At 31.8% G+C, this 14,611-nt stretch overlaps 1 protein-coding gene and 1 pseudogene across 3 annotated transcripts; both read right to left on the minus strand.

Annotated features, from left to right (window-relative positions):
• Nucleotides 1-12: 12 nt before the first annotated feature.
• LOC120201688 (shaggy-related protein kinase kappa-like) lies at nucleotides 13-5,417 on the minus strand. 3 transcript variants are annotated; one of them, XM_039202255.1, is made up of 13 exons: nucleotides 4,628-4,705; nucleotides 4,014-4,253; nucleotides 3,752-3,844; nucleotides 3,601-3,660; nucleotides 3,237-3,509; nucleotides 2,023-2,097; nucleotides 1,700-1,756; nucleotides 1,477-1,617; nucleotides 1,347-1,397; nucleotides 794-889; nucleotides 620-703; nucleotides 412-514; nucleotides 13-200 (listed from the first exon to the last, which is right to left on the minus strand). In XM_039202255.1, exons 2-13 carry the CDS (start codon nucleotides 4,158-4,160, stop codon nucleotides 112-114), a joined length of 1,269 nt encoding a protein of 422 aa, XP_039058186.1. In that variant the 5' UTR covers nucleotides 4,161-4,253; nucleotides 4,628-4,705; the 3' UTR covers nucleotides 13-111. The 3 variants fall into 3 exon arrangements, with proteins under 3 accessions (XP_039058186.1, XP_039058185.1, XP_039058184.1); XM_039202254.1 differs by lacking the exon at nucleotides 4,628-4,705 and adding an exon at nucleotides 5,171-5,417 and having other exon boundaries at nucleotides 412-703; XM_039202253.1 differs by having other exon boundaries at nucleotides 412-703; nucleotides 4,628-4,718.
• Nucleotides 5,418-8,510: 3,093 nt separating this feature from the next.
• On the minus strand, nucleotides 8,511-12,408 carry LOC120201689 (annotated as a pseudogene).
• Between the last annotated feature and the right edge of the window lie 2,203 nt (nucleotides 12,409-14,611).

Here is a 14,611-nt window from a genome sequence, read left to right on the forward strand (position 1 = left end):
TGTGGGACATTTTTCTTCTTTTTACATGATGATTACATGTATGATGATGCAAAAGAAAATGGCGTGGCACCGATATTGGCTCGTAGAAGCAGAATAAATTTGGAAAGGTTACTACGTATGCAGCGCCATGAATAAATTCTGCTTACGAGCATGCTCCGGAATAAGTTTCTTCACAACATCAGGGGGGACGCCGGAGAGCTCTGCATATTTAAGGGGAATAAAGAGTAGAGAAAGAATTCAACCATGTATATGTTGTTAGAGTTTTGTTTTTGTACTATTTGTACTGTATTCAAGATACTGCATGCATATATGTAACAAGAAATCTGATTTCTCAGTAACGTAAACATGCAGCAGTGTATCTTGATGGCATAATTTGCTTTCAAGTATTTTTAACTACCAAATAAACCTCACCTTGCGGCTTAAAATTGAAGAGTGGTGGGAGAGGACGGCCATTGGGAAGTCGAGTGTTCGGGTCCCTCAGTTCATCAAAGAATGGGTGAAAGCAAGCCTCCAACTGCAGTAATATTGCCATCGGAATATAAATAAAAAAGCCGATTACTGAACGATAATTTTTGAAGTTACCACTCAATGCAGCATAAGCAAGAATATCACAACTTACAGCAGTGCATCGCAAATTGGGAGAGTACTGGAAAAACCTACAGACAAGGTCCACTGCTTCCGGAGGCAAACGCTTTTGGAAGACCTTTTGCAAGAAAATGCATTATGGAGTTTGATACGAAAGCTTATGATAAGGAGGCCATAAATTATGAAAACGAGAAAACTGCACACATACCTTGTGCCATGGATGGGGCTTTATCTGGGGAAACTTGAATTCAGTGTAGTTTGGATTCATGCACTTGATCTCCTCCCTGGTTGGAGTCCCCAAAACCTAAACAAAACATTCAAAATCATAGACATGTTATCGATCATCCTTTGGGAAACTTTGATGTACATGATTCCACACATTGTGTCAAAAACAACGGACAGACTGCATTCCGCAGCAAATGAAACTTGAGTTTTCTTCTATTTATGAAAAGGAATAATTGAAAAAAAATATTAAATTAAGCAACACTGTATAAACTCATTTGGAAATCAGAAAATGTAAAGTTATCTAGAATGTTTATCAAAGCACTCGAGCACATTTAATTTAATTCTCAACATAACCGAGTTTTAAGCAAAAGTCTAATAATTATCAAAACCTATGGTTTACTGTTGAGATATAATAAACTTCAATTGATTTTTCAAATGTCAGCAAATGTGAAAAGTAACTAATACTCTAATAGATTAATCATGCATTAAAAGCAAGTACTCAAAAAAATTATACAAGGAATGATAGAAGCCATCACCTTAATGATTTCAACAAGTTGGTCGACCCCACTTTCACCAGGAAACAGTGGCTGCATAGTATGGTAGCAATCAGAAACACGGTTAATGAAGAGATCAGTACCCTTATTAAACAAACTAGTCTAAAATTACCTGTCCAAGGAGCAATTCAGCCATCACACAACCAGTAGACCATATATCTATAGCAGTTGTATATTCAGTAGCACCAAATATGAGTTCTGGAGCACGATAATATCTTGAGCAGATGTAAGATACATTGGGTTCTCCCTTCACCTGAAACAGATAATGCATGCAAACTCGGGTGGTGAAACAAGATCCGGCAACAACAAAACAATTACCATTCATGAAAACTTACAAGCACTTTTGCACTCCCAAAATCACAAATTTTCAACTGATGCGTATGTGGGTTCACCTGGACAAAAACCATAGAAGTTGAGTCTCTCACCAAACCAAGGACTCCAAATATAAAATCTCTAACCAGATAGCATTTTTCTCACATGGAGAAAACAAAAAACAATAACATATAAAAGAAGTCAATAAATCTCAGGTTATTCCCAATATGGTCAAAAGACTTGATCGGCTAGAACAACAAACAATACAGTTACATGCAGGTGTACACTATTACATGGCTAATACGTACTTTGTAACAAACGTTTGATTCCTTAAAAAAAGACTTACAAGTAAATTCTGAGGTTTGATGTCACGGTGACATATACCAATGCAGTTGTGTATATAGGCAAGTGCTCTGCATATCTGCATCCCAGAAGAAGACAATTAGCCACAACTTTATCCAATAGACTAAATTTTGAGAGTTAAACTGAAGAAAGGGAAAAGAAAAGTAAGTTTATCTCTAGAAAATCTGAAATATTTGACTTATCTAATGTGAAGGTAATAGTTCAAACCAGAAATTGAAAGATGATTTCTCATTCCATTACCATATGATATAGCAGCAAGACCAAATAAATCATGACAATATATCATATCTGAAACAATTCTGGTCCATTCAATTACTCAATAAAAGGTTTCGCTCATAAAGAGTGTCAAAAGCGATGAGAATCCGAGTAACAAATTGGGGTTGCACACAATGGAGGCTGTGGATCAATCAAAGTTAAATATCGTGGAGCATCTAACCAATAAATCAGTTGATCATTCTGATGGTGTTAGCCTCAGGTCCTCGGAAGATGTTCTTATGATGGGTCTCATTACTTCTCATGGTTCATCTAGTGACACATTTCAATTAAAGGAAGATTCCCCAGTGGTGCCTATCCCTGGGAAATTAAGAACTAATCGTGTGGCGAAGAAATGCAAGACAAAGAAAAGAGTTCTGAATTAAGTGGCTAGGATACATTGATTGAAGGGAAGGAAGTGTGGTTTTGGTTATTTGAAGATAACTTATCGAGCTGATTTTTTTGGTGGTTTTGATACATGTTGGTATTTTGTGGAGTTCCCTTCAGAGGCGGATGTTTTTGGTTTATTGGTTTTAGGTGTTGTTTTCATGTATGTTATGTCATTAACTGTTGGGTTGTTTTCCTATTGATGGAGGTTTATCTTAGGTATAGGGTGATTGCCTTTGATTTTTGTGGTCGAGAAGGTGAGAGTTTTAGGTGATTATGTTTTTTGTAATGGTGTTTATCCTCGTTTGAGGGTATTTCGTATTTTCATATGTAATGGGTGTTTTATTCAATGAAATATGAGGTACTCTTTTCTTCCTTCCAATGTTCGTTAACATACTGCTTAGTATGTGGACGAATACGAAGGGAGTTTTTAATGAGACCTCCAGCTTCTATCAAATAAATAAATAAAAGGCTATTGGGAGAGAAACATAATCCAACACCATCTTTCCATATATCAATATAACATATAAATATATGCTTAATAGGGCAGAGAAGCACCTGATAGGTATAGAGTTTAACGTATATTAAAGACATTCGTGTGTTCATCCTGCTGTAGCTTCTAGCTGTACGGTGAACAGTTTCAGGTACATACTCAAGCACAAGATTGAGGTAGAGCTCTTCCTTGTCTGTTTTTGAGAAAAAGTAATGCTTAAGAGAAACAACATTTGGATGATCCAGCATTTGCATAATCTGCAACTCCCTATTCTTGTAGCGCTTATCTTGAAGAACCTTCTTTATGGCAACAATTTCTCCAGTTTCAGGACATTTTGCCTTCAGGAAACGGTCAACTCATTCAAGATTATAATCTAATTAACACAGTCAATTAAAGATTAATGATCAAGAATATTATAGAACTTCTTACTTGGAAAACAACACCGAAAGAACCGGTTCCAACTGCATGCTCAGCAATATAACTAACATTCTGTCAATCCAACAAAAAATATAGGTTAAGAATAATCCAAACAAATGTAGAATCTTTGGAAATTTTGCATGCTGATTTATTTTCTTTCAACCTGTTTTGATTGACTGTTTCGACCGCCAATGGTTGTTCTTATCACGTGTCCTGTTTCAGCACCCACTCCATCAACTATGTCTGGTTCACTATCCTGAATGGATAAAACATAAAGGATCATCTATAAATAGAGAAGCATCTTGCCGAGATTATAAAACTATGTTCAAGGTTTCAGTAGAACCTTTTAAAGCTACTTGAGAAGAAATTTTGACAAGTTAAATCCAAAAATAAAATAATAAGCAACTATAGATTGAGCTTCTTACTCTATCTTCATCATTTTCCACCTTGTCTCTCAGTCTCATTTCAAGCATTTCTCTCCCCAGCCAATCAACAGAACTAGATGAACTTTTGAAACCATTAATGGACCTGGAACTACCCACTCCTCCATTTCCTAGACTTGCAGATGCCATAATTCAGCCAGGTAAACCTTATAGAAACTAGTATTGGCTATCCACTAAACACTCCGTAGTCCAGCTGCCCATCTGATCCAAGCGCCTATCTTCCTAATAGATTCCCAAAGAAGAAGAAAAATCATTAAGGGAATGTAAAATAATTAATATAATAGGTTCCATGCAAAAATAACATATACGACCCACTGCCAAAGTGAGAGATCAGAACAAAGAAAAAAAGTGCATTAAAGAAAATAGTTTCCTACATAACACCATACAATATTTAATTCCTCAAATAAAAATAACTACAAGCTCTGGGAGATCAAAAACATATGGGAATCAAATGTTAACAATTACTTATTTTCTTCATATAGCATACAGAATATAAAGTATAAACTATTGCAGGGTATGAGCGTCAGAAAAAGAAAAAGAAAAAGAAAACAATTAAAACAAGGAAACAATAAAGAGATTTTCAGTTAAGAAACAACCTGTTAAGACAAATAGTCCAAGGTTTGACTTCAAGTTCAAACAAGTGAGATCAGCTACATAGAATATTTTGCCTTCGAACAGTTAAAATCCATGTCAGATTCTCTGAAACATACCCAAAATTCATTCTTTGTTTAAATCGTATGTCCATTACCATACCTTTATAAATGAATTTTCATCCTAGTGAATTAAAGCTTATTTTATCCTACTAGTTCCCAAAAAAATGTTGATTTTTCCATTGCTAAAACCATCAGTGTGATCTAATAATAAACGAAATAAAGAGGAGCAAATAGTACCAAAATTAATTACGGCGTGAAATTATTTGTTAATCTTACACGGAGCAGCGATCAGATCTAACCCTAATCTAGCCAATGAAAACACCAGAATCCACATAATTTTCCACTCAGGATATGAATTAATGAAAAGAACCCTGAAAATAAACCTTTACATACCATTTAAAAGAAATCAATTTTCGTCGAAAATTAAACCCAAACTATATCACTTCAAAAAGAACAAAAAAAAAGGATTCCCGTTTGAATACTTACTCGGAACGGAACGAAACCGAGAACAGATCAAGCGCATTTCTTTATCCTCTGAATTCGATTACAAAACTCTAGTTAGTTTTTTTTTTCAAAACAAAAAATCACTTATGGCATACAGCTACGAAATGTTTCTGATCTGATCAAAATTGCTATTTTCAAGATTTTCTGATATTTCCTGTAATTTTCCCTATATTTCGAGTGGAGACCGGAAAGAGAGGGTTAGAGGAAGAGAGTGTTCGAGCTTATGGATTTCTTTGGGGAATATATACTATAAATGAAAATTACTTATCTTTCATCTTATTATTACATTATTTACATTATTTTATTTCGGTTTAATTTCGCTCCAGTCCCTATAAATGAAAATTACTTATCATTTTCTAAGTTCGAAGTTATATTTCTTCAAGAAGGGTGCAATGCTTGTTTATTCACATCGCTTCATGCAACTTTAAATTAATCATACGAATAATTTTTTTTATAAAAAAACCAAATACAATTTAATAATTTTTTATCGTTAAAGAATAAGTACGATCATACTATTGATTACATATGTAAAATGAATAGAAATCAAATATAATTAATAATAAATCTGAAAATACTTCATGCATAATTTATACTTTTAATACTCAATACTAGACTTTAAGTACAGAACTTATAGAATTAAAAGTAAAGCGAATAAATTCTAAATGAATGAAGAGAGAGTATAGGGACTCAACACGTAGTTAAACCTTTTTATTTTCTAAAATTTAAGCTCTGAACTCATCAGACAATAATTAAAAAAATCAAGGTTTTACTATTATAATGTACAGGGGCCGTATAATATTAAATAAATACAATAAAGCAATCGAATTTTATGTGTGGGTTTCTTCCTATCCAATCAAATTATTTTTTTATTAGAATATTTTATAATATTCTTTTGAATTTATTGTATATTAAACAATTTATTTTAATTCAATATAACATTAACACAAATATTACATTATTAGTTATTTTTAATAATCAACGCTTAGGATGCGTAACTTATAATATTAGAGTAGATGATTAATTCAGATTGCTAGTTAATAAATAATCATTGGATAAAAAGTTAAAAATGTTAATTTGTTTCCTTTAATATTTTTAACATTCTTAATAAATTTTATTTTTCTAATTAATTTTTTTTAAAATCTTATTAAATTTTATTTTTTAAATAAATTAATTTTAAATTTTAAATAAATCTCCAAATTATTTTGTCAAGATTTATATAACTGATTTTAGGTATAAATAATTTAGTTCATGGATCTTCAAACTTTTTTCAATAAAAATACTTAAATATTATTTGTAGAATTTCCTTAGTATTATTGTAATGGCGAAACAAAATATTTTAATATATATAATAAATTAATGATTGCAGGAGGAGAGAAATTTGTCAAAGTTTTTTAATTCAATAATTGACTGTCTACCTGCTCTGCTCATCAAATTTGTTTTATTGCGAACCTTGGTCAAATCTATAATTGCCTATGAATTTCCCTTTTTATTATAGGTAAATGTACTTTTACATAATTTAAATTTCGATTTTAAAATTTTATATTCTGCAAGTCACTTTACAATTAAATTAATAATTTTTTTAAAAAAATTTTGAATTAAAATATATATAAAGTTAAGTGAAAATAAATCATTATCTTATGGTAATTATAAGTGTTAAAATCAACAATTAATTTATAAGCGTTAGAATCAACTATTGATTAACTTATTGGGATGAGATATTAGACAATTTTAAATTTTGGTATTATAAATAAATTATATTAGATTAAAATAATTATTTATATAATACATTTTTTATAATATCTGATTTAAATTAATTATTCTTAAAAAAATAGAAGAGTTAAAGGAGTGTCAAATGGCAACCTTCAAAGATAAATAATACTACTGAAATGAATTTTTTTTCGTCAATAGTCCAAACAAATCGAAAGCAATGCCATTTTCCCTGACACGTGGCAGTAAGATCAGGAGAGAAGATGACGAGGTCCCATATAACAAAACAAAGCAGAATATTTAGATTTTAGTTAGTAATTTAAAAACATCGCTTTAATGCATTAAATTAAAATTTAAGTTTGATTGAGTTGGCAAAGGTCTTAAGACGGTGCATGGAATTTCAATCTAAATTAAATATCGTTTTTTTAATAAAATTAAGTTAAATTGTATCAATTTTTTGTTACAAAAGTATTTTAAGTTATATTATAATTGATGTTATAAATATATTTTTGTAATTTAAATATAATTAATATACTTTTATAAATATATAATTAATTTTAATTAGAATTTAATTTAAATATTATATTTTTAACAGTATAATCAGGGATAGATACAAAATTTTATATTATGAGTGACGAACTTCTAAAACTTTAGATTGGAATGAACTTATGAAATTCTAGGGACGAAAAGATATTATTGGTAAAAAATATTTAAAATATGTTATAATTTAAAATTTTAAGGTACGATGGACCTAACTATTCTCTCCTCAATCTATCCTAGAGTATATCAACTTTCTTTTTCTTTTTTTATATAAAGAGTATAACAATTTTCTAGTTTTGCATATTGATTGGGTGATAGACTTCCATTTTTATTATTTATGATTGAGCCACAAATACAATATGTATTCTAATTATTTTCCTAAAAGAATAAGATGATGATATATATCATCTTATATGATTATATAATAAATAAAAATTTAATTAATTAATATTTTATTAAAATAATAATTTTTTTATTAAACTTAAAACATTAAAAATGATTTTCACATTATATGAAAAATAATATACAATTTTCCAGTTCATTCCATCCATAGTCGATTTATAATAATATGATGTGGAACCCATACATGATGTTAACTTCCTCAATCTTTTCCTGCATAATTCCAAGTGAAAAAGTTAAAACAATTTTTTTTTTAAAAAAAAAACTAAAAGCTGTATGATTTGTTCATAAAATACTATAAATTTTACTCGATTATCGAAATTTGAATTTGGACAGTTCCATATTATAGTAGCTATGTGACGGTGGTCCTCCACGGTTCATATGTACAGTCCCCATAATAATGATTGATTTTCTTACTTTCTTCACAACGAAAAAGAAAAAAAGAAGCATTGGGTCCTTTAGTGCATCAGAAATGGAAGGTAACATCTTTCATGTCCACCTCAAGTGACCATTTTAAGGAAAAGGAATGAACTTGAATCATAAACTTGTAGTTGGGAAGATCATGCTCGATGATTGTAATGATTGATTCTAGTGTTACTGATCGTAATTGTTGATATAATTGAAAGTTACAAATTCGAACAAAATCGAGGCTCGAAACAAGAAGGAAATTACTATAACAGTTGAAAGTTGGAAAGATTTTAGGAGTATTCAGATTCCGATGGCATCGAGAAGTTGGGAGTGTTGAGAAACCGATACTAACGAGTTGGCAACGATGGCACCACTAGCAGCGACTGCAGGAACTCCAATGCCGGGAAAAATCGAATCTCCACAACAATAAAGCTGTGGAATGGGTGTCGGATGTCCCGGAAACGAGCCTTGACCGGCTTGTATAGCCGGTCCGAAGGTTCCTCTATTCCTTCGTAAAAACCTTTGATGTGTCAATGGAGTTCCAACCAGTTTCACCTCACATTTGTCGCGGTTGAAGCCCAAGCCAAGTGCACGTTCAACTGCTCTCCACATTACCTGGTTTACAAAGCATCAATGTGCACAGGCTTTTCACTTGGTTTGAGCTTTGAGTTCTCTTAGCTATGGTTTTTCCAGAAACAAGAAGTAAAATATAAGCTTATTAGCATCAGAAAGCACAATTTGTTTACCTCCGATCGTTCGGCTTTAAGCTTTTTGTATTCTTCACTTCTACGGTCGAGTCCTTCCCACAATTCGAATGGTTCAGTTCCTGGTGTATAAGCATGCAGAACATGTTTACCTGGTGGTGCAAGATTCGGACTAAGTACGCTAGGTAAAGAGATTAAAACAACATTCTGATCGGCGTCAGACTCCTCGTTCCCATTCATTAACAACAATGTGATGAATTCCCAGATCATCGCGCAGACCCTGGACATTATGATGCTTAAAAAGGTTAATAACATGCATACAGATGAACAAAATTCAAAACCTTGTAACATATGCTAATATCTCCAAACCTCTGCATCAAAGCCTAGATGGAGATGCATGAATGATTCACATTGTGGTGTCGTCTTAACTCTATTGATGTATGTCGTCGGAAGTTGATCCTTAGGTAGCAGATTTAAAGTGTTCCACATGAACGCATTGCTGACAACGGCCTTTTTAGCACGTATAAACTGCGGGATCAACATATTTTTCCGGTCAATACTATTTCAAGCAGAGATCATTTGCTTAAGTCAATAGAGAGTTTAGTTTCCTCTATGTTCAAACTATGTTTACCTGACCCCCTTTCAGCTTAACTCCGGTAGCTTTACCATTCTCAACGATGATCTTTTCCACATGACTTCCTAGGGATATCCGACCTCTGAAGTTTTGTAGTCCTCGAACAAGAGCGTCGATAACAGCCCCACTTCCATTAAGTGGATACTCTAGAGTACAACCGGGCTTGTACCATTCTGCAAACATATAAATTTGCATAGACGATGCATGCACATTCATAGCATTTCACTCTTCAAGCATGAAAAAGAAAAGTAATTCGAGTATAGAAGATTCACAATGACATTCTTGGAACATAATTCGAAATAGTCGTTTTGGACCTGTTGCATGCTAAAGCAGACTGATTAAAATCTTTAGAAAGGAAATCTAAAATCTCAGATATCCATATAGTTACCATCTCTGCTGAGAGTATACCATTGGATTTCACCCCAGCAAGCAGGAAAGCTAAAAGGTCAACCCAATTCCTAATAATAGGGTCTTTCAGCTCCAAAGAATCCATGATTTCCGAGAAGGGTCGCAGAAGTTTAGGTGCGCCGAGAGCCCCCTGCAGTCCCATTCCAATAAACGATTTCAACAGAGAAGGTGCATATCTGGTGGCAGCGGTCGAAAGAATGCCCAAATCTCCCCGGATTGATAATGGAGGCAGGGCCATTGCAGCTGCTGATAATGGAAGTATTGCATCCTGCAGCCAAATTCCATTCTGAATTTGAGAAATACTACCTAGTCTTAAAGCAAAAACGAACCGATCAAAACAACAGTTTCACCTCCCTATAATTGATCTGAATTTGACCACTGACAATAATATGTAAAATTATCATCGGTACTCACAAGTAGTTTTTTCCATTCTTGCACTGCATTCCGACTAGCATACTATTCAAGGTCCTGGAAAAACAAAATACTCAGCATAATGCCCCTTTGGACATAGGATATCTTCATTGCATGATGCTTCTCTTACATTTGCTTCTCAAAAAAATGTATCAAGAACCAATGTCATAAATATTTTCAAAGAGAACTTATACGGTGTAAGATACTGGCTAATTACATCAAATAGTCAACATTCCGTTGACAAGTTTCAAGGCTACACAAATCAGAAGCATGAACCCTTGAATACTTAGATGTGGTAATCTTCTAGTTCATGCCAAAAGGTTCTTTGGATGCAGAGTAATATGAAAAAGGCGTAACCTCTAACAAAGTTAACAATGGCAGCTCACCTTGTAGAACTCAGTTGGACCTATGCGTGATAAGAATTCACCTTCAGGAATGTAAACCATCCAAGAGTCATTTTGCGCATGGAATTGACTCACCCAATGCATCCAGGACCTGCAACTCAAACATATATACATATAATCAAAATGAAGGAATGCAGTTCCCAACCAATATCAGCCAGGGAAATCATAGCATAAATTGGCGATACTATTAGATTGTAAATGAACCAAAATTAAACGAATAAGGTTATATTCATGTTCATTTATTTATTTTTGAATGTATTTATGATCGGTTTGTTTAAATTTTTAATATCCATATTCATTTGTTTATTATTTTGTAGTGTTCATATTCGATTCGTTTAATGTTTGTGAACATATTCATTTAATGTTACAAACAACACTCTTTTCTTACACTTTTGTTTGCAAATCAAAAAAATGATTAAATTATGCTACTAGTCTTTAATTTCCTTAGGTTTCACATTTTGAACTCCAAAGTTCAACGTGTTCAATTTAATCCATACCTTCATCCCAATTTAAAATATAAAAAAATAAATAAAAGTATAATAAGAATCGAATAAAGGAACTTATAAACAAATTGATAAACGAGCTTACAAATAATATAATAAACGACTTGTTCATAAACATAAAAAAACCAGACACACATGTTTTTTTGTTTATTAAATAAAATCATTTATTTAAATTAATAAACGAACAAAACAAACATTATAATAACGATTCACAAATAGTTTACTAAACACTATGTTAATTTACACAATGCTATCTGACCAATTGTTTCTTTTCCTTTTCAGGTTCATAGGGGAATTATATCGAACAGGTATGGTCTGACATTCACACTCAACACCCGTATAGACAAGATGAAATCATTATGAAGAAAAACCTTGAAAATGAATAACAGATAGACAAAAGACCTGTGCAAGAGGATTGGCCTGGAGACCTCTTGACTGGAACCCAGAGAACAAAGAAGGACCAGAATCAAATTTGTAGCCCATAATCTCAAAAGAATGGGCAGCACCACCAGGAAGATCATGACTTTCCAACACCAGCACATCCTAGTTGTACCTAGCAAGAAGTCCAGCACAACACAGTCCACTAATACCACTCCCGATCACAACAACATCAGCCTCCGGCTTCCCTGCAAAACTCATCAAGCAAGAAAAAGCTCAGTGTAACCAGTGATGGACCGAGGTGTGATTACTCTGAAAATTTCAAATTCTCATATATTTTAGATATTTTTTTTATTTTTTCTATTGATAATTTATGCTCCTCGCGGTAGTAGAAAGGGGTATGTGTGAATTTAGAGAGAAAGAGATAACCTGGGACAGATTTAGTAGGAGGCTTGACAGAGAGGGAGGTGGAGGCAATGGAAGAACAACGAGGAACGATAATGTTGTTTGGGGTCAAAACGGTGTTTGTGGAATTTGGGTATTTGGAACCTGGGAACAAAGGAAGGCCAGATTGATGAATCGATGCCATGGACGTGTAAAGTAACTTGAAATCAGCAGCGACCGGGAACGGGAAGAGACAAGTAAGAGATGAGATAATTGAAAGGAGGTGTTCATTGTTTCTGCTAAAGAAACTAGCCACGTCATTCCAGTTCCCACCCCAGATGTTTCAGAGATTGCCCATTAGTCCGTTATCCTCTATATGTCTCTACCGTCATATAACTCTAAAATTTAAAAGTTCTACACATAATGTCATTCGGACTCGTTTATGTTCCATCTTTATGTCTTAATGACATTTTCTTTTAAAGAAAAAACAAACCTCTTTATTTAGTTCACAAAAAAGTACAAACAAAAAATTTAACAAATTTTTAATCGTCTTTTATGATAATTTTTGATAAAAATTTTCAAAAATCCCTTGTAATTTTAAATTTAAAATTGATAATTTTTGGTAAAAATTCTCGTAAATTCTGTATAATTTTAAATTTAATAATTATTTTTTATTATAAAATATTTTTAAAAGTAACATGACTGCTGTCTACCGTTAAACTTTTTACTCTCCACAGTAAAAAATGAAGGAATGATGTTCCCAACCAATATCAGCCAGGGAAATCATAGCATAAATTGACGATACTATTAGGATGTAAATGAATCAAAATTATACGAATAAGGTTATATTCGTATTTATTTATTTATTTATTTTTGAATGTGTTTATGATCGGTTTGTTTAAATTTTTAATATGCGTATTCGTTTGTTTATTATTTTGTAATGTTCGTGTTCGGTTCGTTTAATGTTCGTTAACATATTCATTTAATGTTACAACCAACACTCTTTTCTTACACTTTTGTTTGCAAGTCAAAAAAATGATTAAATTATGCTACTAGTCTTTTATTTCCGTAGGCTTCACATTTTGAACTCCAAATTTCAATGTGTTCAATTTAATCCACACCTTCATCCCTATTTAAAATGTAAAAAAAATAAATAAAAGGATAATAAGAATCTAATAAAGGAGCTTATAAACAAATTGATAAAGGAGCTTATAAATAATATAATAAACGAACTTGTTCATAAACATAAACAAACCATACACACCTCTATTCGTGTTCATTCGTTTATTAAATAAAATCATTTATTTAACTTAATAAACGAACAAAACAAACATTATAATAACGATTCAAAAATAGTTTACTAAACACTATGTTAATTTACACAATACTATCTGACCAATTGTTTCTTTTCCTTTTCAGGTTCATAGGGGAATTATATCGAACAGGTATGGTCTGACACTCACACTCAAATTTGGAAGCAACAATCTTCCTTGATACATAAATTTTGATTTTTTTTTTATAATTTCAAATGCACGTATGAAAATTTGATTATAATTCAACTGAATACATTTTAAGAAATAAATATAGTCTTTTTATTTTTATGGTGGACGATTATAATTAGGACTAAACTAAAGAGATTTTATCAATTTGACTACTAAAGTTTAGAACACTTGAGTTATAGTTTTGGACTTTAATTTTGGCTTTAATTATAGTATTAAGTCACGTTAACGGTGTGATGACGTAGTCGTTTTCTCCTATGTGAACTTTAGTTTATGTATCGATTATGTTATTAAACTTAAAAAATCATTTTATACACTAAATTTTAGTTTATGTATCATTTGGATCCCTGTAATTAATTTGATTTTCATTGTCGATCAATCATCGTAGGTCACGTCTAGTTATTTGCAACAAGATCGATAGTAAAATATTTATATTTCACTCATCTTTCTCCTTCTCATATTGATTTTCCACGAAGTCCACTTAAATCGACAAATATCTATCTAAAGATTTGACAATCTAATACTCTGATCTCCTATGATGACAATTCGATGAGGCTAATTTTGAGGTGTGTTGTTTGTATTCTCAAAACAATACTTCTCATCATTTGAATTTAATAACGAGCACCCTGAAACCCTTAAATATGAAGCCCATCAAAACCCGAAAATTAAAGAATTATTGTTCAAACTTTATACTATTTAGTCTTATCAGATCGAACAAATCATCATAATTGTGAACAAATATAATTCAAAATAAAAATAATCAATTATTTTTTATAGTTCTATTGTACGGAGGGGAAACCTAATACTAATTTGTGATGGATTTTAACATAAAATATTATTTTATTTATTTTAAAATGTTACACAATTGATAATAATTCTGATTACAATCGAAAATGAACTTTGTGTTGAGTTTTAACTTAAAATGTTAACATGTCTACTCTGAAAAATTACACAACTAATAATAATTTCAGTTACAACTAAGAATATTACATGAATTTTTAACGATAAATTTTTAGGTTATAATAATTAAATTTACGTGATTTG

The sequence above is a fragment of the Hibiscus syriacus genome, unplaced genomic scaffold (genome assembly GCF_006381635.1).
Source record: "Hibiscus syriacus cultivar Baekdansim isolate YM2019G1 unplaced genomic scaffold, ASM638163v2 tig00007895_pilon, whole genome shotgun sequence".
Classification (NCBI taxonomy): Eukaryota; Viridiplantae; Streptophyta; class Magnoliopsida; order Malvales; family Malvaceae; genus Hibiscus; species Hibiscus syriacus.

Excerpts from the sequence above, each read along its gene's own strand:
- LOC120201688 (XM_039202254.1), bottom strand. The coding sequence starts at position 4,160 with ATGGCATCTGCAAGTCTAGGAAATGGAGGAGTGGGTAGTTCCAGGTCC. Across the intron at positions 3,845-4,013 it reads TGGAAAATGATGAAGATAGA|GATAGTGAACCAGACATAGT; the intron begins GTAAGAAGCTCA and ends TTATCCATTCAG. Across the intron at positions 704-793 it reads AGCCCCATCCATGGCACAAG|GTCTTCCAAAAGCGTTTGCC; the intron begins GTATGTGTGCAG and ends TTCTTGCAAAAG.